The 25,381-nt window shown below is 42.0% G+C and overlaps 1 protein-coding gene across 2 annotated transcripts in view; it reads right to left on the reverse strand.

The window, feature by feature from the left end:
• Positions 1 to 19,136: 19,136 nt before the first annotated feature.
• Positions 19,137 to 25,381, reverse strand: part of adamts6 (ADAM metallopeptidase with thrombospondin type 1 motif, 6) — a 108,785-nt gene continuing 102,540 nt past the window's right edge. For both annotated transcript variants that reach the window (XM_078162076.1, XM_033646222.2), the window contains exon 25: positions 19,137 to 23,393. In XM_078162076.1, coding sequence (XP_078018202.1) covers positions 23,284 to 23,393 — 110 coding nt within the window. In that variant the 3' untranslated portion in view covers positions 19,137 to 23,283. The remainder of the gene's footprint in view (positions 23,394 to 25,381) is intronic.

Consider the following 25,381-nt stretch of genomic DNA (forward strand, 5'->3'; position numbering starts at 1 on the left):
CAAGAGCTAAATATAGCCCGATAATCCTTCTCATCTCTTAGAAATTCAACCAACACTCCTTATGTGAAGGGGACTCTCTTCTCCTCTCTTCTTTTTTTCCATCGAGGTTTACACAGAAGCATCCACGTTTGCATTTAACTTTTAACTCTTCATTCACACACTGCAGTTTTAAGTGGTCCTTTGGTGCTGTAACTTATGTGTCGGATGGTTATGTGTGAGCAGCAGAGATGGCCCACGTGTCTGACCCCCTGAACCATGAGTCCCCCCCCTCCATGGCTAATTCCCCGGGGTGCGATGGACAGAATGTGCAGAAGAAGTAAGAGCTCGGTAAGTTAGGGTGCGTTGGTCGGAGAGATATTGATGAGTTTGTGAGATCAAAGAGAGGAGATGGTTTGGACAGGCACGGCAGATTTTCACGGTTAATGGTTGGTCACTCACACACATGTCCCGGGACAGAGCAGAGAGTTCATTTGTCTGTTTCGCAGGTGTCTTAACAGCTTTTTGTCTTTACTTAAGTGTTTAAAGGAAATGTTCAGAATTTTTCAAGTCTATGTCAAAACAACATTCACATGCCCATTTGCACATTGAAAGAGTTATTGGTTGCTGAAACTGTTCCTCCTGTCCACATTGGCCATGGTTTCAATATAGGTGATGGAGGACAAACTCCAAATACATTTTAACTGAAGGTGAAGCTAATATGAGGCTTTAGCAATCTGAGTTAGTTAATTCAAGTTGATTGCTGCAAAGATTGAGATCTTTTTAGCACTACTTTCCCACATTGTTTTTCCTCAGAGTGTTCCTTTACTGAGCTGCAGTAGTAGGGTAGTATCAGAATCAGATTTATTGCCAAGTAGGTTTTAGCATAATGAGAAATTTGTCTTGGTGTTCTGGTGCATAACAATAAACATGGGAAGAGAAAATACAAGATAAAGGCAAGTACTGCAAAAGTACAACAAAAATGTATTGACCAGAAAATTTAATGAACACATATTTTAAAAAATACTATTAAAATACGCACATTATACTATATGTTTTGAAATGAGAGAGCTGCGCAAAAGATGTGCAAAATATTCAAGGAGTACGCAAAAGTTTACAGTATGAAGTACAGGGGTAATACCAACAATCCTGAAGATGTGCATTAAAGGAGCTGTATACAATATTCAAAACATACCACTATTTGCTATGTAAAGATGTAGAGCTTCTCTGTTATTTGTTGTGGTAGATGGTCTGGCTACTTAAGCATTTGAATCCCTGTGTGTGTATCCCTATGGCTAGCTAACTGCCGACGCTCTGCACTGCGCTCATACAGCAGTTATCACTGATAATGCTGTCCAGATCCATGGCATCATTGTCGAAGCATAACACCCACCATTCGGTTTCCCTACGCTGGTCAAAACTCTTAGCTGTGTCAGCACTGTTGTCGATAATAGCCCTGTTTGCGCTGTTAGCACTGGTAGCTGCTAGTTCCGGTAGTTGCTAGCCTCTAGCTTAGCCACCTCTGTGTTGTGCAGACAACCTGAATCAGACTCTGAATCAAATATGTGCTCTAAATGTCACATACAGCTCCTTTAAAGGTTCTGTAAGTGAACTCAGCGTACTAATACGTAATGGCGTCCTGAGCAAAGAATAAACTCAAACTTCCTCTGTGTGTGTTGTTGTCCGAGCTTCTCTGTTGTGTGTTGTGGTACGCCGGTCACACATGGCACTCATACGGCAGTTACCACTGATTTTATGATGCCATCATCAGAGAAGTGTAGCGCACACCCTCAGGTTCCTTCCTTGATAACACTGTTAGCCTTGTCAGCACTGTTGCCGCTGTTAGCATCACTAGCTGCTAGCATGGTCAGCTCTATCTGCAGACAATTCATTCCCTCTAAATTTTGCACAGAGCCCCCTTAAAGCCACGCACAGAGACAGATGTGTGACATCAAATAACATAAGGAGGAAATGTTCTACTAAATAAACTATAATTTTGGGAGATAGCCTACCTTCTAAATTTCTCTGACTGATTAAGCCTCACATTAACTTCAGTTGTACTTTCAAGCATTTTTAGACACAATAAGGACTGTAAATTATATCCCATGTAATTTAGTGGGCGCTTAGACTGAAATCAGCCCTCAGGACCTAGTGACTGTTGAAAGTTGTCACTGCTCCAATTACTTTATCTTTTGTCAGGTCAATTAAGAGTTCAACATTAGAAATACGGCTTTTTATGTTTCAAGGTGATCCACCAGATGTGTACAATTGCATTGTGGCAAAATTTGAGCTTGTTTCAGGTCATTTTTACAGGAAGGTGTCTTTTCACAGCCAGTCTGGTCAGGAGAAAGACTTACTCTCTCCAAAAACTCTTTTAATGTACATCTGGGCATGTTAGTATTGTTTTAAGCTATCCTTTAACATGAGCTGAATCAGGGCCTCCTTCTCCTTTAATATGCTTTACTTGGATAAATGTCCTCATGTCACTGATCATATTTCACAGCTACTTTATAAGCTTATTTTTCACACAGGCCAAGTCTTTCTCTTCCCCATTACACCACTCCGTTCCCTCTGTGAATGATATTCTCCAAAAGCACTTCTTTTATTACACCAGAGCAAAATTAGCATGCACACTTACTAGAACACACTAAAAATAAGCAATACAAAGCAGTCTTTGTCAGGCAGCGCTGCTACTCTCCTTTGTTGCTCTTGTGTTTGTGGATCACAGTTAAGGCAACTCGGACACACCTTGAAAATGACATGTCAGAGCAGAGGAGCAGGAGCCAGAGAGATGCCAGCCAGAGGAAGAGAACGGGACAGAGCTGCGGACCTTAACAATCACATATTCATTCCTCTACACCTTGCCAAACATGAGGTCCAAGCAAGGCCTGCCCGAGAAATTTCCAATACCACAGCAATTGGACAGGACTGATGGGGAATGTATGCTATTTCTCTTCACACAGAAGGAAACTAGTGTAAACAATAAATTAAGCCCAGGACTACAACTAAGAGCAAGGTTAGACTCAAAAAAGCAAACCTCAGAAATACTTCACCTCAGACTGAAAGAATATTTAGCATTAAGTTACATGGAAGGCAGTTGTTATCTAACCTCCTAGTTGGACTTTATAAAATATTTCCATTTAAGGTTCTGGGTGGATTTATTCCATATTGTGAAAGATTATTAGTCTAATATTGAATTTTGGTGAGAGCTCAGCCAGAGCCAGAAAGTGGCTTGGTTGAAATGTGGACATCATCGTCATAGTATGCATGTGTTCATATTAATAAAACAATGTCTAAATTATCGTTTGAGAATTTTCCATTGTTACAGGCAGGAGATTGATCATGATGGTTTGATCAGTCAGAATGTTCACATGACATTAGAGAAAATCGATTTAATGTGTTAGTCTGACTAAAACCAGACTTTTAAAATACATGTAAACATGTTCATCCGACTGAAATTGTACTAAGTCAACTTTCTAAAAGTCAGACTAACACACCCAGATAAAGTGACTCCTGCATGTATACAGTCAATCAGACCCAAACTGGCTGAGGCGCTCTGAGCATGCTCCACAGTTTCCACCCCGGGCTTTGACCCAGAAGTCCAATAGCATTAAATGCGTAACAGAAGAAAAAGCCGGTAACAACATGGAGAAATCTACATCCATAGTTGTGCATTTTTGGACGGATGAGGAGACAGTTCATGCTGTAACAGCTGAAAGAGTTAAATTTTTAAAGTACATGGATGGGAGGAAAATACGGAATGGTGACCTGTTCAAAAAAGTGGCGTAATAGCTGGACGATGCACGATAGTTTGGTCTGTGATGTAATAGTTCAACCGCAAAAAGGTCTAATACCAACAAGCTGAAAGGGGGCATATCTCCACCTATCGTAGAGTAGAGCTTAGATCGGGCCCAAATAGCCTGGGCCCCCTGGAGCCCGTGCATGTTCTGTCCGAGCCCGGCCCAGCCCGGCCCGTCCCTTTAACTGTAATTACGAGTCCGAGCCCGGTTTAAACGCGACAGTTTTTTTAAGGATACGAACGTGGACATTGAAGGCTGACTCTCGTCTTTCTTCCCATGGCAAGCCTTCATCATGTGCCTCTTAAGTGTCGAGGTCCCCATCTTTTTGTTGTCATATACCAGCATCGTGCTGCACTTGGTACACTCGACAAAGCTGACACATGTCGTCATCGTCGACAACTCACATGTGCGCGGCCAGTGGTGCCGTCAAGGGGGGGCCGCGGCCCCACCCCCCAGGTGTGATAAGTAGTTGGTTCCATAGCCTAGGTCTATTATGAGGAACCCGACCCGTCTGAGCCCGAGGATAGTGGCGGGAAATTATGGGCCGGGTCAGGTTCAGGTCGGGTTCAGCCTCGGGCAGAGAATCTAAGCTCTATCGTAGAGGAATCAGACATACAATACAGGCCAAAAGTTTGGACACACCTTCTCATTCAATGCGTTTTCTTTATTTTCATGACTATTTACATTGTAGATTCTCACTGAAGGCATCAAAACTATGAATGAACACATGTGGAGTTATGTACTTAACAAAAAAAGGTGAAATAACTGAAAACATGTTTTATATTCTAGTTTCTTCAAAATAGCCACCCTTTGCTCTGATTACTGCTTTGCACACTCTTGGCATTCTCTCCATGAGCTTCAAGAGGTAGTCACCTGAAATGGTTTTCCAACAGTCTTGAAGGAGTTCCCAGAGGTGTTTAGCACTTGTTGGCCCCTTTGCCTTCACTCTGCGGTCTAGCTCACCCCAAACCATCTCGATTGGGTTCAGGTCCGGTGACTGTGGAGGCCAGGTCATCTGCCGCAGCACTCCATCACTCTCCTTCTTGGTCAAATAGCCCTTACACAGCCTGGAGGTGTGTTTGGGGTCATTGTCCTGTTAAAAAATAAATGATCGTCCAACTAAACGCAAACCGGATGGGATGGCATGTCGCTGCAGGATGCTGTGGTAGCCATGCTGGTTCAGTGTGCCTTCAATTTTGAATAAATCCCCAACAGTATCACCAGCAAAACACCCCCACACCATCACACCTCCTCCTCCATGCTTCACAGTGGGAACCAGGCATGTGGAATCCATCCGTTCACCTTTTCTGCGTCTCACAAAGACACGGCGGTTGGAACCAAAGATCTCAAATTTGGACTCATCAGACCAAAGCACAGATTTCCACTGGTCTAATGTCCATTCCTTGTGTTTCTTGGCCCAAACAAATCTCTTCTGCTTGTTGCCTCTCCTTAGCAGTGGTTTCCTAGCAGCTATTTGACCATGAAGGCCTGATTGGCGCAGTCTCCTCTTAACAGTTGTTCTAGAGATGGGTCTGCTGCTAGAACTCTGTGTGGCATTCATCTGGTCTCTGATCTGAGCTGCTGTTAACTTGCGATTTCTGAGGCTGGTGACTCGGATGAACTTATCCTCAGAAGCAGAGGTGACTCTTGGTCTTCCTTTCCTGGGTCGGTCCTCATGTGTGCCAGTTTCGTTGTAGCGCTTGATGGTTTTTGCGACTCCACTTGGGGACACATTTAAAGTTTTTGCAATTTTCCAGACTGACTGACCTTCATTTCTTAAAGTAATGATGGCCACTCGTTTTTCTTTAGTTAGCTGATTGGTTCTTGCCATAATATGAATTTTAACAGGTGTCCAATAGGGCTGTCGGCTGTGTATTAACCTGACTTCTGCACAACACAACTGATGGTCCCAACCCCATTGATAAAGCAAGAAATTCCACTAATTAACCCTGATAAGGCACACCTGTGAAGTGGAAACCATTTCAGGTGACTACCTCTTGAAGCTCATGGAGAGAATGCCAAGAGTGTGCAAAGCAGTAATCAGAGCAAAGGGTGGCTATTTTGAAGAAACTAGAATATAAAACATGTTTTCAGTTATTTCACCTTTTTTTGTTAAGTACATAACTCCACGTGTTCATTCATAGTTTTGATGCCTTCAGTGAGAATCTACAATGTAAATAGTCATGAAAATAAAGAAAACGCATTGAATGAGAAGGTGTGTCCAAACTTTTGGCCTGTACTGTACTTTGGTCAATAAATCGATTCCCCTCCCGTGCTTGTATACTGGGACAAGGACAGCAGTCCAATTAAATGTCCTAGTTGAGCTATGATCATAGGTTGACCTGCCTATGCATATAAACGTACTGAGTGATGTTTTAAGCCACACAAGCCATGAGACTCTAGGGATGACGACGTCCGTCCGTCTGTCGGTCAGTCCACCACGTTAGTCCACACTAGAATATTTTAACAACTACTGGATGCAATAAAATAAAATTTTACAAATAAATATAACGATAATATTCATGGTGCCCAGAGGATAAATCCTACTAATTCTGGTAATCCCATGATTTTTAATCTAGAACCACTAGCGAGTCAAACTTTTCAATTATCCAGTGAAATACCTCTACATCTGCAAGATGGACTGGCACAAAAGTTTGTACTGACAACCATTGTTCCAAGAGGATGAACCCTAATTAGTTCCTCCTCTCCTCTCCTTTTTTTTCTCCTTTGGGTTTTAGCATACGTTCCTAATAAATAGCCAGTTATGACCTACATTGACTATTGTGGCCTCTTCATTGAAGCTCCTATGTCTCATTTATTTCAGGTATTTACCACTCCTGGGTGTTACATTAGCAAATATCTACGTGCAAACATGCTGACATTAGATGGTGACGATCATACTTAATATACCTGCTAAACATCAGCATGTTCCCTTTGTCATTGTGGGTATGCTGACATTAGCATTCAGATCAAAGGACCACTGTGCCCAAGTACAACCTCACAGAGCTGCTAGCATGGCTGTAGACTCAGGTACCTGTGTTACACCCACAGCGCAGATTCTGCTCTCTAGAAATGGACAACACTTGAGGTCTTGACTGAAGCACTGACTTGATCCTCAGGCAAAGTCAGAAACATTTTAACTGGTTCAGACAGGATACCACTCATGACGATGGCTTTTAAAGACACCACCCCAAGGCGCAGGCCAATCTCCTGCTGAGTAGGGATACTGTATGTGATGGATGAAGGTTTTGTCCTTTAACAGTAAAACCTGGATTAGCTACTGTCACTTATTCACAAACGTCCTGTTGAGTTGATTTCAGTGGCTCTTTCTGGCAATTTGTTTGACATGTTTTAGTTGAACATGTTTAATCACTTTTATGTGATAACTGGTTGTTGAAAAAGGGCAAAATTTGTTCTCCTATAAGATGAATTTACATCCTCAAGTAACCATCATGGATATAAAATAATCACTGTCCCATGTTTCCATGCATCACACAAGTAGACAAATAATCCTCAAGACCCACACGGCACTTTATCAGATCTAATCTCTGCTCCAGGGGTGTTTGCACACTGCAAACCCATGACGCACTCTCTGACCTTCCGGAGTATTTGTGACTCGACAGGTTAGTCCAAGATGCAAATGTGTTTTCAATGAACTTCTCTGGGTGCAAAGGGCATACATTTGGAAGGTGTATGTAAGGTATGTAACCTCAAAGCCCCAGGTAAAGAAGATCAAAGGGATCCATTGCCAAGAAACAAGTGGCTAGCTATCCGTCACTGATTACCCAAGAACAGACTTGGGCAACAGTTGCTTGTAAGCGAGCTCTGTTCCATAATCATGCTTTCATCTTCCATGGTTTGGAGTTGGCGCAGTTCTCCATCTTTTTCCCTTCTTTGAATACTTTTCTAATATTTGGCTGTTGGAGCATCCCACCAAAATACTCAATGCCAATCAAAGACTTCTTTACACCTGCTGATATATTTCATACTAACAATCAAATGAGTGATAATGCTGAAATTACGAAGCTAACAGCCAACATTTTAGCCTCTACCTGCTCATTGTGTTCGTTTTTCACCCATCATTGCAAAACTGTTTGGAAAAGGTCAGGCACTTTGAAAAAAATATTTTGCAGGTTAATTGGGTGAACAATCCATCTATTATCGTCTGTCACAGAAGCCAAAGCCCCTCAGATCGACATCTTTTTCACCAAGTAAAGCCTTCAGTGCCGTTCTTTGCTCTTCTTTCAATGAAGAAATACTCTCTAGTTCTGATGTAACTTGTGCTATTGTAGCATCTACGCTAAACTCTGTAGTAGCTGCCAGTGTTGTTGTGAACCAACAGTCTCCTCTCAGTCGTCAAACACATATAAACCAGGTCCAGGGCTGCCAGTAGCTCCTCACAGGACGCTGATTGGTCCAAACCACTGTGGTTCGGACACAAACGCATTACTGGAAGCCTGACGTAATGTATTTTTATGTGATCTTGGGATCCCGCAAGTTTTGCCTGATCTCATGATATCACAAGGATCCAGCTGCTGTGCAAGGCCACCAACTCCCGAGGGCCAGTACACATGCAGCATTTTTTAACCCCTTTAATCCTTTGTTTTCAATGTAGATGTGCAGAAGGCATGCTTAAAAGCAAGAGCAACATCTTTAAAGCACACAAGCATTCCCAAACATTTGTTTTCAGGGCATGAAGGCTGCACCCTGGCATAAACAAAGCTCGACTTTCGGAATGCAGCAACGTGCACCGCATGTTGTGACAAGGAACAACGAATCACAGCAGGTAGGTATTTACCCTTTCTTCTGTAAACACCAGTCTATGATAAATATTGAGAAGAAGATGATCATTTTTTTTTGCAGGGCTACTCAGAGCTTCACATTTGTCCCACGGACAGCATTTTAGGCTTAATACAATGCCTAAAACAATGCCTGAAAGATCAACTCCGAATGTAGGATCTCTGGTAAGTAAGCTAGATTATGATACGGTGCTGGTTACGGTCGCTTAGGAACACCAGCCACAACCTGCCTTTGCATCCCTAAAAGTTGGCACAAGAGTAGCACTAAGCACTCAACCTTGCATTTTGCAGGCAGCAATAACTCAGCATGTGTCCCGACCTGAAGGCAGCAAAAAACACTACTTGCCCCAAACCAAATGGTGGACAAAGTTAGTGACTCGCTGGTGAAGAAAGTAGCAGCTAGCTAATATTTCTCTGAGGAGCTGGGGAAGAGCTAAAAAGAAAGTAAATAATGGAGATTCGTACTTTTCAGGTGGCCAGAAACACAACTCCAAATGAATGCTAATATTTCTTCATGTCTGCTGACGTGCATCAGTTGTGTTTTTCTGTCCCCTCATGGCCAAAAATCAAATAAAAGCTTTAACAAAACTGTATATTGATGGTGAGTCTTGTTGCCCGTTTGATGGCTCTTCTTGTGCATTTCTATTTTATAATCAAATATAAAAATGAACAGAGTTATGGCGAGACATGACGTAGAGAGTTCTTAGAAAAGGAAAAAGTATTTTTCTTTATTTCATTCTTTATTTCTTTATTTCAATGCGACCCCAAAACCAAGAGGTATCATTTACTTGTTATCTTGACTGCTGAGTGCTACTTCCATCTTAAAGACAAGGACAACTCTATCATTTGACCTACAATTAAAATATCACTGTTCTCTTAATAATACGACTGATTGATGAATCGCCAGTCGATTAATAAAATTGCTTGCAAGAAGATCACTGAGTCTTTACAGCCACTTTTTCACTGTAATGACAGCGTGAAGAGATCACTTTAAGGACAACTAACTTATTCCTCCATAAAAAATGTTGTTAAAGCAGAACATAATTACAATTACAAGCTACTAAAAGAATAGACTTAAAGAGGGTTCACATTACAGCGGACCATCAAGGTCGCTGTCAGACCTTCAGTGTGGCTCTGCTGGACGTCCTCAGTGTGTCCGTGTGTTATACAAAGATTCACCTTTTCCTTGTCGAGAGTGAAGGACATGTGGGCTATGAAACAGAGACTGAAGCAGCATCACAATGTATCCGAACAGACTAATAACCATGAGCCTCGTAGCTTTCTGTACTGTGACTATAGGCCCCATTATCATTTGTCCTCATTAGCTTGCTGTCATTTATTAGTTGTGGGCAGTCGGAGCAGAAGAGGCTAAATCACAACATAATTCATTCCTGATGGATTTCATAATGTTCTCCAGAGAGAGAGAGGATGTCCTTAAGTATGCCGTAAGAAGAGCGTGCTGTTCAAGAGCACCATCTACCCAAATGACGATACTCACATACACACACAATATTATTCAGCCTCATCCACAAGCAAGCAAAAGCTCTTGGCTTTCCTCCATTGGCCTAAGTGATTGGCTATTGATTTTTTATACACTTAATCCATTTATCTGCTGTCTTTCCTGCTGACAGAGGACAGTATAGGAACAAATCCCTTAAAGGTGACCCAGCTACCTGCTGAACCGCCACGCATATAGGACCTGAAGAACTGGGACCTCAGTGTTCTTCAAACTCCTTCCCATTCTCTGACAAATACCCACCCAAGACAGTGCGCTTCTCACTTTAACTTTCTTTTTTCCATTTTTCAGTACTTCCATCACTTTTAGTGTGCACAAACAGAACAACACTATGAATGTCCCTGAGGACAGACTGTCTTAAATTGTGCACCATTATCCCCATTTGTACGATTCATCATGTCTTGCCTCTGGCTTCTCTTCCTGCCTTTGAGTGTGGCCATTAAGCTCTAAACCCTGTTGCCTCCAAAGTAGTCAGACAACACTTGATACAAACTGCTTTCTTTATAGCATACACCAGCATTTACAGATGAAGACTGATCGGCCTGATAGCTCTTATTTTTTATACCTTTATTGTTCAGTTGACAGAAGAGAGATTAAAGGAAATGAGAGAGAAGAGAGAGATGGGACATGGACAAAAGGTTAATGGCCTGCAGCCAGTTGCACCAGCTATACGTAAGTTCTTTCTTAAAGGAATACTTCGACCAATTATTCACCCCATGTTATGTTGAATTTGTAAAGACAACTTTGTTTTTCTCACATGCGTCCGCAATAAACAGAGAATCCAAAAACAGTAAATATTTTTCATTAACTGAGGTAAACAGTGACTGTGTTTAACAGCAAAACTATATCAAAACCTCTGTTTACCAACTCTAACACAACTCCTGCTGTGTAATCCAAGTGTCATTTATTCATTCATATGCTCAGTACTTCCCAAACACGTGTATTTTTGCTAAAACATTACAATTTAAAACCGTCAGTCTCATGTACAGCTGAGTAGCGTGTCTTTGAACGCTGCTCAAGTGGAGCTCACGCATGCTCAGGCACGCTGAGGGTGCGCTACTCATAGACTTGAGTGTTTTCAATCATGTTTTGCAAAAATGCTTGTGTTTGAGAAGTGCTGAGTATATGACTGGATAAATGGGACCTGGATTATACTGCACAAGTTGTGTGGGCATTTGTAAACAGATGTTTCAATGTAGTTTTACTGCTGTTTAACTTCAATTCATGAAGAGCATTCCCTTTTTTTGGATTATCCATTCACTTAAAGTTAGGGCACAAAGTCCACACTAAACTATACATTAGAAGTAGTTAGATCGTAAAGCTGTGTTGATGTTTAGTTGCACTGCGGAGACGTAAGGTTCAATTAGCTGTTATTGTGCAGCTGACATTATAATGTTATAACAAACACATAATGACAAACTACACTGGCAAATCTCATGTCATACATCAGTAGTTAATAGAAAGTTACCTAACCCTGTATATTTGCTTGCCAATGTGGCGCATGCTAGTTATATGTAACTGCCAACTTACTTGTATGTGTTATTTTATGTATGCGCTTTATTCTGCATGTTTACAGACACCCACATTCAATTTCAAACATTTCTATTTTCAGTATAAAAGGCACATGATTGAAGTGTCAAAAATCGGTGCCTGGAAGTGGGCCTGTAGGCTCCCGACCTTGAACCTTTTGTCTCTTATCAGTTGTTCTCAGATGTCGATTTGGTACCTTAGGCTCAGCTGGCAAATACTTAAAGAAACACTGGAAACAGGCAAAGTCCGATGCAATCAAGTTTAATGTGTCAACAGGCTTTAACACATACAACTTAGCGAGTCAGACTCCGGAGTGTGACTGAAAACCGGCTCTCAGAACCCTGGCTTATATGCTGGTGGAGATTCAAATGAGTCTCCACCTCTTTTTGCTAATCTTTCCCTCTTAAGTCCAATTCTATTGGTGGAAAACCTTTCTTTGTGTCCAATTCTGATTGGGCCCATTTTTAATGGTGTAATGCAGCCTGGCATTTCCCAAGTTTTCCACCCTTAGGTTCGGTTTCGCTTTCACTCTATTTTTAAAAAACATGTGAATTTTGGGGACTTTTTATACAGTCCTCAGTGCTCTCATTCATACAAGTGAACCTTTAGAATACAATATGTGAATGTGTGTGTGTATTACAGCATTTGAGTATGTGTTTCATCATTAAACAAGACATAATGTGTTCTTTCCGGAGGTGCATACAACATGATTACATAGTCTGGTGCTATGAATACTTTGACACATACAGCAATGTTTTATCATATTTAAATGTAGATTAAAGAGCTTTATAATGCCTTGTACATAAAAAACATGATTATATAAGTTTCTTAATCAATTTATACATCTTAACCTTGCTGCTTGATTTGTTGGCACAAACTTTTACACTACACGATCACCTGTGGGTATAATCCTGGAGAACACACTGCAGATGCAAAACAGCCAATATAATTCACTCTGCCTCATCCTCCAAGTTATCCTGCCTTTCCAAACAATGCGCCATGACAACCGCTGTTTTACGGAGGATTTTACACATACTAAGGCCTAGTTGTAAGGTTTGAGTTGTAACTTGTGCCTACTCTGGAACTTTTTCAGCTGGTGCACGTTAGTAGCGCTTAAACTCTGACCTATGTTAGAAATTACATGCAAACTAGGCACCTGTTGAATTTACGCATAGCTGGTGCAACCTAGTGCTGAACTTTAACCCCTAAGACACCAGGGTGCCCTAAAATTCAGTTAATTTCAGTGAAATCATCACCATCAGTGGATTTCCTCGTGAAGGAGATGTGAATTTTCACAATGTTTTCAATGTAGAGTTCACTTTTGGCGATTCAGCACCCTTGACCAACTGCAAACTGTCTAGGAGGAAGTGCTGATCATTTAGGGAACCAGAAAAATGAAAAGCATTCTGCAACTTGCGACAAGTTTTCTTTCTTTCCTCTCATTTCTATTTTGCTACAAATGATCTAGCATCATACAACAGTACCCACTGTACAACCAGAGTTGGAAATTAGCACCAACCACCACCTAAATGCTGGTAAAATATGCAAGTGGCTGCTAGATTTGCTTCACTCACCAGCTACAGTGGCAAGTGGACAAAAAAGTACATTTCCAACCCTGTGCACAACTCGCAAGAGGCTGCTATGTCACAGGCTATCAAATGTTTCACAAGAACAAAACGCCATGTGTCACTTCAGAGCTCAATAAGAAACTCTGTCCTGTCAAAATTCACAAAATCATGTGTATGTTTGGGTATGGCATCCGTATGCACAGTAGTGTGCTAGGTTCACAGCTGATAAGCAAAGTGCACAGCTCTTGACACTGAAAGAAAACAGCTTTGAAAGAGGCCACGGTGCACAGCTGAAGCATTTCTCTTCGCATCTTTGAAGGTGTGAAGGAAAAAACACATCCTCCTGGTGTATGTGATGGGGTGGCTGTTGCCCTCTCCTCTGCAGCCAGTGCCCTTCGGGGCTTTGATCTTGTCCACGGAAGTTCAATCTGGGCCTCAGCTGTGGGAAAGAGCGGCGGGGCTTAACAGGACGGAGCCCAAACAGAGCCCAGTAGATAGCAGGTGCTGGAGCCATGACCTTCCCATCCCAGGCCAGCATTCCTGCCTGTCAGACCCCCCGGGTCCGTGCATGCACTGTCTCCACCCACACCATCTGGAGCTGTTTGTCCTGCTGCGCTGTGTTCAAATGGAAGAGTGTCCGAAACACTTCAGGCACTCATCGACGACACCGCGGTACCACAGCAACTTTGATTAAGAATGATAAATGCTTAGGGAGCTATGTTGTTCGCCGCTATACTAATCCTCACACCTCCCAGCTGAACAGCCACTGTCTTTACGTTCAGAGCTGTATGTCCTCAGGCTCCACGCCAAGAGTAATGGTACAGGTCTTTAGGGTTTCAACTTCCAAGGCGAGGCTGATGAAGACCACCTGAGAGACTCAAACTTCAGTTAAAAGTTTGACAGATTGTAGGACACTGAAGAATTTTTACATGTACACGAGCGTGATTGCTTTTTATTAGTACCGTATCTTTGGCACAATTTGCACACCTATATTTTATCATGCAGCTTTCTAGGAATATTTAATGCCTGATAAGCCACAGCAATGGCTTTTCTCACTGTAAGTAGTTTGCATTTGAAGTGCAGAATCTCAGAGAGGAGGAGAAATCTGTTCCCCATCCTCTCCACACCTCTTATCATAAGCAGCCCATGAGCTCCATGTACTGGGAAATCACCTTGTCACTTATTCAGTCAAATACACATGGTACGTGTCAGGGAGACTAATATTATCCCCTCCACTAATAAAGTCAACATACTGGAATAAGAGAGTCAAACAGTACCTTTCTGTAGTCTTCATTTTCTTGCTGAGAGTGCCTGACTGTGCAGGGAAGTCTGAAGGCCCCATTAACACCACCATTTAAAACTGTGACATTTACAATGAATTTAAATTGCACTATTAGTGGATTTGCTTGTAAAGGTGATTTGAATCCTTGCAATTTTTTTGCATCAAAGTCAACTTTGGAAAACTCTAAATTTGCACCACTGACCAATATCAAGTCTCGACAGTGCTTACCTTTGAGTGGACCGAGAGCTGAAGCAGGTGGCCGTGGTCCAGGAGGTAGAGCAGGATGTCCACTGATCGCAGGGTTGGCGCCTGGCTCCTTCTTTCTACATGTGGACAGTAACGAAGTACACTTGCTTCAGTATTGTACAGTTTTTGAGTATCTGTACTTTACTTGAGTGTTATTTTTTTTCCAGAAACTTTGACTCCACTACATTTCTACGAAGGCTCATTGCATTTGCTTTGAAGTCAGCAGATGATTTTTTTTTACTCTAAAATGCAAAAGTCCATTAACTGTTAGGCCTATCACGCAGTTCAGCGTGTGGTTTGTTTGTCAAAGTAAAGTTCCCGTACCTCTACATCGTACATGCGCTACTCAGATTGGGCAGCTCATCGGTAGGGACAGGTAGAGAGGAGAGGTCATCAGCAGGCATTGTATTTGGTTGTGTGGTGTTGCTATGGCGATGGCAGCAGATAGAGATGAAGATTCCCCACCAGATCCCCCACGGCTGTAACGTTATCTCAAGTCCATTTTTGAGATGAAGAGAAGAGAATGATTCGTATTGTTTTAAATGTTAGCTCTGTTTACAGCGCACAAACTTCATCATGGCCCACAAGAATTCGCCATCACTTGTATTGGAGTAATATTTGACCAGGAGTCTTTATACCTAGACTCAAGTAATAGATTTGTGTACTTTATCCAATGCAGCATGTGGAAGTGTCCTTGGGCAAGACGCTACACCCTAAATGGTTCGTCAGTATCTGGTGTGAACGAGTGACTGAGGAACAAAAATTGTAAAGCGCCTAGGCCTCCAATTTGAGAGTCAAAAATGGAGGAAGCTTTTGTAACTTACTAGCTGTGTGGCACCATTCTCTTCAATTAACCCTCCTGTATCAGAGTAAAAATGGCCCTCAAAAAAGGAATGACTCGCAGACAGTTATGACAGAGGCCATCTTATGAATACACTATGTAAGCTTAGCTAAATTCATGAACTAACAAGTTTAGATACTGACTGACCATTACCACAGTTGTTAAGTTTATTTCCTCTTCAATAACTGAGGTATAACTATTTTTTAAATAGTGTGCAATGGTGAACAAAATGCCAGAGGGAAGTAAACAGGACCATAGAAATAAAACAGAGAATCTACAGGTGCCATTGACTAACACTGACTAGCTCAGCCGGCTAACAAGTTAGCATTTAGCTCGTCAGCTACAGAAGTTAGTCACAATGTCACCAAGCTTCTACAGCCAAATATTATGGAAATAACGTTACATGCAGATTATTTTTTTCTTACAACTTTCCGATGTTGCTAAGTTGTAAAAGAGGAGTTTGTGTCACAAATACGTCTTCTGAATTAACTGTTAACTTCTTGTGTTGTTAGCAACAAGCTAAAGAGTTTGCTAGCTGACCGTTAGCATGGTTGTTAGCTTGGAGATCTTTATTTTCACTATTCAGTAACTTTTATTTTAAACCAAACAGTGTCTAATGGTAAATAAAATGCCAATTGGAAGTGAACAGACCCATAGAGAGGAAATAGAGAGATTCATACAAGGGCTAACGTTAGCCCGGCCGGCTAGCTAGTTAGCAGTTAGCTCGTTAGCTACAACCCGTGTTAAGCTCGTTTATCAAAAATAATAATAATTTATTCGTCATTACTATGTTCCAGTGTGTTATTGCTTTACTTATTACTCCCCGCCGACAGCAATTCATCACTTGTCATCACTGTTTTCTCCCCAAAATTCAGACTTCACTCACCTGTGGTGGCGTGTATTTCCTGGAGCTACACGATGTTACGCTGCCTAGTGTTCGTAGTAGGTGTTTCTGACCGCAGGTGTGAGGACGTGTTCATTGCAATTTAAAGAGTCTATCTGCTGACAGACAGCATTTCCATATTTAAAGTTATCTTGCTAATTCTTGACATGTTTGCAGACTATTAAAGTGAATTCAGGGATGTGATTAACTGTTGGATTTCAAATTAGTAGTGGGATGACAGGAAAAGTAAGGACTTATTTGGTATGGGTTTTACATAATACAATTTTTTTTTAAAAAATGACACAAATAGGAAAATCATCTTCAAATAGCCACTGTCATTTTACACTCTTCATGTTATTATAATCAAGAGAGACAGAAGAACGAAGTAAAGATCATATTTAATACAGAATATGAGTGAACAGATGAAGAGATTATTTGTGCTGATTAAGACTAAGCAGAAGTCTTTGGTGTTTGGACATCAGAGGGAGATATATTGTGATCGAGGGACATCTGAGCAGCAGCAGGATAAGTCCAGACACTGGAGGTGGTGGCTGATGACTCTGAGGCCGCTGAGGCCTATGAGGCTGATGAATCTGTAACGACTAGGTGGTGATAGGGATGTGGAGGGTGCGCATGACTGCAGCAAGAAAGAACTACAGCAGAGAAAAAAACATGTTTAAAATGAGGAGCAGTGAGATGATAGGCTGTTACTTGTTCATTTTATCAATTAAAAACAAAAAGTGCAACAACTTGGAAAACCAAGATACTGTTGGCCAAACCAGTTCTAACCCGGTCAGCCATTGTTATCAATATTATGTTGATGACTACGTCTCCATTGATAGAAGTTGGGCAGTAATTTGTGTACAACTGTTTAATGAGACACAAATAATAAACAGTTTTTTACTTCAGCTTTGACTACTGATGATCCTCGGGGCAGCCATCTTAGATTTTGTGGTCGGGGTTGGAGAGGTTCCTCCGACTTACCGCAGGGGCGTTCCAGTTGAAATTTCTCACTGGGAACTTAGAAACTTTCAGTGCAAATGGTCATGCATTCAGTTGCTCCTCAGATGGTCCAATTTTCCACGTTGGGAAGTTGTTCTTCTGACTGTGGTGTGTGGTCATAAGCTTTAAGTCATAATGTGGAAACAACATGGACGCTACAGAGAAGATAGGTTGTATTTTATTGCTTAGAGCGCTCAAAGAACACGTTGATTACAGTTTGATGCTTTATACTATGAAAATATATCGTGTAAGCCTATATTACAAATTGATTTTTGTCGCAGACTTGTTTGTGCATCGGTAGCCTACATCGCCTAAAACTACCAAGAAATATTGCTTTCAACTATTTCAACTAATTTGAGTCACTCTATATGGACAGCAACCTATGGTTACAACCTAATACAGTATTAGCCTGTAAACGATGTAAGCAAAAAACTGACATGAAATATGTATTAAGAAAAAGTTCATTACCTTCAACTGAACATTTTCTGTTGTACGCCCTATTTCTGCATATATGATATCAACTCGGCAAGTCGTGCACCAAAATTTTCACCGACTTTCCGAGTTAAGGGGGCATTCATGCAGAATATTCGCAGTCAGGAGTTCATTTCTCTGATTGGAACGCACCAGCTGGCTACAACAGTATACAGTGAGATGTACTTTAAGATAAATACCGATACAACTGCGTGACAACTTGCTGTCTTGAACTCCATTTTACTTTCATCTCCTCATCATCTGGAGGCCCCTTGGCCGCATGTTCATGCTCAGTGTCCAGTGAATGGCTTACGTTTAAACAGAAAAACCTTCTGTAAGTTCAACCCGCAGTAAGTTATCACTGACGTACAGTATGTGCGCACGTGCAAATGTTTCATGTGCACCTCAGGGCTGTCGGGTCGTCCGCCGCTTAACTCCATCACTTTCCCTTTTTTTTCTCTCCACATCGCCCTCAGCTCTGCAGGTTAGGACTAATGTAATCACAGAGCCCTGCAGACGAGGCCAGCGCGGGAGACAGAAGCCGGGCCAGACGTACAGGTATTCTAAACTGGTTACATTAGACCAAACAGGCCATCTGTCTCCCACTGTAATTGGACACTGTGGATTAGAAGGAGACGGCGGCGTTTTCCCAGCCAAGTGGGCTAGTTACTGTTTATTTGGAATTAATTACCAAGGAGAGTGGAAACCTCGCAGTTCCCAAAGAGTGAATCCAGACACTTGAGGCCAGGATGAGAGGAAGGAGAGTGCCATACCAGAGCTATGGCAACAGAGCTGGGACAGTTCAGAGCGGTGCTCTCTCAGAATAGCTGACGTTTATTATGTTTGAAGCTCAGATGATGATGCAGCCGGTGTGTCAGAGTTAGGTAGATAAGGACAAAAGCTTTTTACAAACGCTGCCCTCCTTCTCCGATTCGGTCACCCTAAACTGAGGCAGCGAATGAATGGATGTGTTCAGCGGTGGTAACGGGTATCCTGGTGTGATGCCATTAGCTGCTCTCATGCTGTGGGTGCTTTCCAAAAGTTGAGAGAAAGGACAAGAGTATATATCTCTTAAAGAACTGTGAGAATGGAGCATCCACCCTGGCACCAGCACTTCACCTCTCACAGGGATCACTGTGTGCACCACTAGAAATGTTGCGCAGACATGTTTTGATGTGTTTTGACAAGCTGGGGGTGAAAAAATGAATCCATGAACACAGAGTCTGTTTAAAAGCTGCTCTTTTTATTGTATCTACTTTTTAAAAAAAAGGGGGGGCTGGTGAAGGGCTGCATCACTGCATTTTTTTCACTATGCTAATGTTCAGTTTGCATGCAGTGAAATAAATGTACAAGTGAGACAACGCAATAAATTAGCATATAATTTACATTTGAAAAAAAAAAAATTAGTAACAGTGTACCAACATTAATACTGAATATAAAATATACGCAACTAATCACATGATGCTTTTCATTTCTCTTGCACTTTTAGGTAAGCAATGTGACATTCAAACATCCAAGTTCACAGCAATGAGTACCAGTTTGAGTGATTTCACTTCTCTTTTTTCTGGAGGCTCCGTAATCCTGCAGCCAGCAGACGAGTTAGTCCAAGCAGTTTGAATTTCAAATGCCTCTCAGCGTCCACTGGCTGTCCTTTCCCCACGGCCTCATTCAAGGTTTGGTAACCGCTAAAATCTGCTCGACATTGTCATACTGAAGGTGGCTACAAAAAAGTAGCAGCAGCAAAATTAGAAATTAGTTGTTAACAGCTTCGATGAGATTCTTGCACACTCCATAATTGTCTCTCGGATTTCTCAGACTCCCACTGTACCTCCATAACAAGCGTATGACGGAGACGTTCCCTTTCACAACCCTTACCCCAGCAGGAATGTCACCTGGGTAAGTCAGTTACAACCGGGTGAGTGATCCATTTTTTTTGTTGGTAGCACAAACAACAATACACGGTTAACAATGAAAATTCCCAGTGTGAGGTATAAACAGATACAAACAAAAACAATAACATGACCAGCATTTACCAACAGAGATATTGACAAGGATATTATTTCATATTTGTTTGGATCCAGCCTCACGTTTAAGCACACTGGAGGGTTGAATGGAAGCACCCACTTGATAGCACCAGAAGCCTGGGAAGGCCGTAACCCTCGGAGCAGAGCGGGAGGAAAAGAAGAGGTAAACACAGTACTCCATGGAAAATAAAAAAAAATAAAAAAAATAAAAGAAGGGAAAGCACCATTGAGTTGGCTGAGTTTGTCTTTTCGCTGAGGGACAAAGATGATGAGAGGAAAGAGGACGAAGGGGTAATTTTATCTGGAGGGGGTGTCTGAAGCCCAAATACGTGGTCTGGCAACAAGTCCGTAATGAATGTGATGTGTGTGTATATTTAGCACCGGCCCCTTGGAGAAATAGCTGGACACACTGCAGAAAGTTAGACAAGGACATTGATACCATTTTAATGTTTGTACACTTCATAAGAAACTAGTCAGGAGACAGTTAGCTTAGTTTAGCATAAAGACTGGAAACATGAGGAAACAGCTAGCCTGGCAGCGCTCCATCCACTTTCAACTGCTTATCTGAAACCAGGTCGCAGGGGCAGCAGACCGAGCAAAGCATTCCAGACGTCCCTTTCCCTAGAGACGCTTTCCAGCTCCTCCTGGGGGACCCCAAATGTTCCCAGGCCAGATGAGATATGTAATCCCTCCAGACTGTTCTGGGTCTGCCCCGGGGCCTCCTACCAGTGGGACGTGCCTGAAACACCTCTAACAGGAGGCACCCAGGAGGATCCTGATCAGATGTTGAACCACCTCAACTGACCACTTTCGATATGAAGGAGCAGCGGCTCTACTCCGAGCTCCCTCCGAGCCTGAACTCACTAATTAACTTGTTTTATCTTGTTAGTTTAATCTGTACAAAGGTGTAAAACATTTCGAAGGTCAGGTTATTTGCTGGATTATTACTTGGCTGGACAAAGCCTCCAGGAACGTAGTTGTAAAGCAATTTTGGCAGCTTACGCATTCCACGCATTGTGTAAAGGCCCAAGACGCATTTTCCTCACACAAAATCACTGGAAATGGCTGTAAGACAGTGAATATATATTTAAAGGCACCACAAACCCCCACGATGTGACTTAATATTATCAACAGAATCTTACCTTCTTGGGCCAATAACATTTGGTCTTGAAGAGCCGTACAATTAAATCATTTTATCCAATTCAGGTGTAGTGAGAAGTCACCAGGAAGTCAGCTGCTCCACGATGCATGCCCACTATACACTACTGTATGCAACCAGAAATTCACTGCCAGGCTTATTCACTGCAGAATGCATGCTGGGATACCTGGGATGCAGACCAAGCTGGCAGCGCAACGAGAGGGTGTGACAACTTTAAAAATTTAAACAGTGCTCACATCAAGACAGCCAATCAAGCTGCAGCCACAAGCAACCAGCGAGGCAGGGCGGACACGAGTTGACGCAAATTGGTCACCTATAGCCGACCTGCACTGTCAGAAGTCCCGAACGTGCTCTCAACTGGCCCGAATTTGTATTTTCTAGGATGGCAAAAGCATGACCCACCCCACTCTCCTTCTGATTGGCTAGTACTCATTGCCTTCTTTGGTTAGGTTTAGGCAAGGGCAGTAAGATTGGTTAGTGTTAGGTTAAGAATGTGACGGTAAGCCAATCAGAGGCAGAGTAAGGCAGAGTAGGGTGGATCGAGCCTTTTGCTATCTCAGTGAAGGCAAATGTGGCAACTGGCTCGGCTGGAGAAGGACTCTACTGAGCATGCTCTGTGGAAGAGGAAGACATGATGGCTTTTTTGAGGCTCATACGCCCTGTGAGCAGCTTTCATAGGAATGAATGGGACACCATCTTTGAACACAGTATCCAGTTCTCCTGACGACATCGATGGGTCAAGCGCTTAACCGTGAAGCTGCCAGGCAACCATTGGAGACTCCAAGTAAAGAAACAGTCCAGCACATAACCCTCCGTAAAACTACAACCACTCAGTCAAAATACATTTGAGCAGAGCCAGGCTAGCTGTTTCCCCTTGTTTTCTGTCACTATGCTAACTAAGCTAAACGTCTCTTGGCTAAAGCTTCATCGCACAGTACAGATGTGAGAGTGACTGGTATCGATCTTCTCGTCTAACTCTTGGCAAGAAGGCAAATGTCGAACTATTCCTTTCACCAGTGCTGAAACCCAAACGATAACTTTTGATTACTCCGTCTTTAGAACTAAGAATTAGTGATCGCACTGTGATGCCAGTGAACAAACTGCTTCATAGAATATGCTCCTTCAACATGAATCCTTCAATAGTGAACTAACTGAGAGCTCCTCATGGGATGTTTAGTAAAGGCCAGTTTGGTAATTAGTGTTTCATGTGGCCCAGGCACCGTCTCATAATATCGTCGTACTCCTCTGGACTAATGTCTGACACTGGGTGAGCTTTTGTTTAAGTGTTAGGAACTAAGGCACCTGTCTGGGAAAAGAAAAAGTGATTTAAAAATAATCCTCCTATAACCACGTGGTATTTTCTGGTCCTGGATTAACATCATATATAATATACAAATCCTTACAGTATATAAGGGTTATGTTACAGTATGTAATATTTTCATTCCAGCACAGAGACGTTAAACATGAATTCAATCACATTACATTCCCTTCCATGACAGTAGGCTACTATCTGACACAAACATGATCAGAGGACAATATCTCGGCTCTGTTTGGAATTGTACAATAAATATACAGTACACTGATGGGGTTTCTCTGTTGTGTCTGAGCGGTAAATTGGCAAAAAGTATTTACACGAAAAAGTGCACCGAAGCCGAAAGTCTGCCTGCCAATAGCACCATCACAGTCTTCCCAAAGACAGGAGTCCGACACTTTCAGCTCCCATCCCCCTCTGCTTCTAGTGAGGAGTCCTCCCCCTCCGTCTGTCTGTCTGTCCGTCTCCGGGGGTAACATCCTCTGCCAGCGATGTGTCCAGCACTTTGGATTCATTAAACAACAAAGGAAGACTAACAATGATATCAATAATTATTATTATAATAAAAATAACATCACCAACGAATAATCTTCCAAGTTCCACTTCACAGAAGTGAAATTTTAAAAACAGTTTGTGTCAGCGTTGCGGGCTGAGCAGTGGTTTGGAGGGCCGGAGGATCAGGTGTGATAAACAGGGAAATCCTTACTTCTCTCCTCCTCTTTCACCAGCGCCGATCTCTCCTCTTCTGTCTTCCACTGGTCCAGAGGGTTTTTTCAGTCTGCCCTGTTTTCTTCTTTTCTCCCTTTCAGTGCCGTGTCAGCCTCCCTCCATCTTTCTTGCCGTTCTGTCTCTCACTCGCTGCGTCTCATCAGGGTCAGTGCCCCTGGCAGGTCTTGCAGCACATTTGTCTGAAGTACGCACGGCTGCAGAACTTGAACTTGAGTACCAGCGGGCAGTAGGCCACTTTGTTTACGTCTTTGCACTCTGGAGAGAGAAAGAAGAGAGCTGGGTCACAGGGTGAAGACATTTAATACATTTTAAATTAAATTACAGAGTAACTTTTACATGTCTTCTCATGACCAAGACTCTTTTTTAAGAGGTGACCTGCTTTCAGCCCCAGTTTGTGCCTCTCATGTATCATCATTACATTCGAGCTACAACCCTACACTTCTGATCTTTTGGCAATATGTGAAGAAGATCCTTTAACAACACTTTAAACTAAGTCCACACTACACAATTTTAAAAGTTGTCAGTTTTTTGTAGAGTCGGCTCGGTGGTGCAGTGGTTAGCATTCTCGCCTCACAGCAAGAAGGTTCCTGGTTCAAACCCTGGGTAATTGGTGACTCTCAATTTTCCATGAGTGTGAATGGTTATCTGTCTCTATGTGAAAACCCTGTGATAGTCTGGCCAGAAAAGTGTTTTATGCAGAACATTATGATGTCACAGTGCAGTTGACCTTTGACCTTTTGGATATAAAATGTAATCACTTCATTATTTTATCCTGTTAGACATTTGTGTGAAGTTTTGACCTTGACCTTCGACCACCAAATTCTAATCAGATTATTCTTCAGTCAAAGTGGACGTTTGTGCCACATTTTAAGAAATTCCCTCAAGAGGGAGAAATCATGTTCACAAGAATGAGACAGACAAAGTCACAGTGACCTTGACCTTTCACCTATGACCACCAAAATTGGTAACATTTTACTTTAAGGTATCTACATGAGGGTCACATAACACTGTCATAACTGTGACATGACACTGTCATGAACTTGTCATAAACATTATGTACATGTCAAACGTTTATGACTGCTGCATTAAGTGTCATTCGGTTTTTGTAATGACAAGTTGACATTGTTTGGGTTGTCTTGATTATGACAACTTGACATTAATCAAAGTGACATTACCAGAAGTTGTCTTTGTCATGATAAGTTGACATTAAATTTGTTTGGGATGTCCTTATAATGACAAGTTGACATTAACCAGGATGACATTACCAGAAGATGTCTCTGTATCAATCATTATGTCAACTTGTCATAAACACAAAAAGAGGTGCACTTCTTGTTAATGTCAAGTTGCTATGACAAAAACAACTTAGAACGCAATTTAATATCTGTTTAATACTATAACAGCTTAAGTATGAAAGTGAAAGGGAAATAAATTTAGCTCAAATCTACACTTGTCTACTGTAGCTGCAGCAGTGACAGTGTTTGCTGCAGCAGTGACAGTATTTGCTGCAGGTAGGACAGTGCTGAATAAAAAAGGATTAAACAACCTCCTGTGCAAATAATCCTACTTTTAGTTTATGGATGTATATAATACCTCCTGACTGCCTGCAATTAGTTACATAAACATCCCATAACTAACATCACTGGCTGCCACAGGCAGGAGAAAATATTTAAGACTTGTGAAGTGATATTAAGATTATTTCAATACCCTCTAACTTCAGGCCTTTTTAAAAAAAAAAAAAACTGAATGATTTTCAAGACCTGCAGGATTTTTTCAGTGTTTTATCTTTAATATAAAATACTGATCTTGATGTTTTGCCTGTGTTTTATTAAAAGTGGAGGAACACATGTCATTTCTGTGTCCTTGATTAGGAAATACAGTCGAAACTTGGGAGTCTTTTTTTTTTTTGTTGTGCAACAAATGGAATATTTTCTCATCCAGATGGTTGGAGGAGTATTTTAAGGATTCTGGAAATACCTTCAGAAACAGTGGTTAAGTGCTTTTAAACAACCTTCTGGCTTTTACGAATACCGCCGGGTATTTATTTTTCAGAAAATCGGATGCTCGGCGCTGTGACTCACAGGATACACGAGAGGCACAAACCGGGGCTAACCTGCTACATGAGGACTGGTGCATCTCCCTCAGGCTTCAACTGAGTCAAACTCTGCAGCTATACTTGGACGCCGAGGCCGAAGCTGAGACAGATCCTGGCCTCGTTCACTAACTGGGCTTCCTGCCATCCCTAC

Source organism: Epinephelus lanceolatus, chromosome 19, assembly GCF_041903045.1.
Source record: "Epinephelus lanceolatus isolate andai-2023 chromosome 19, ASM4190304v1, whole genome shotgun sequence".
Classification (NCBI taxonomy): domain Eukaryota; kingdom Metazoa; phylum Chordata; class Actinopteri; order Perciformes; family Serranidae; genus Epinephelus; species Epinephelus lanceolatus.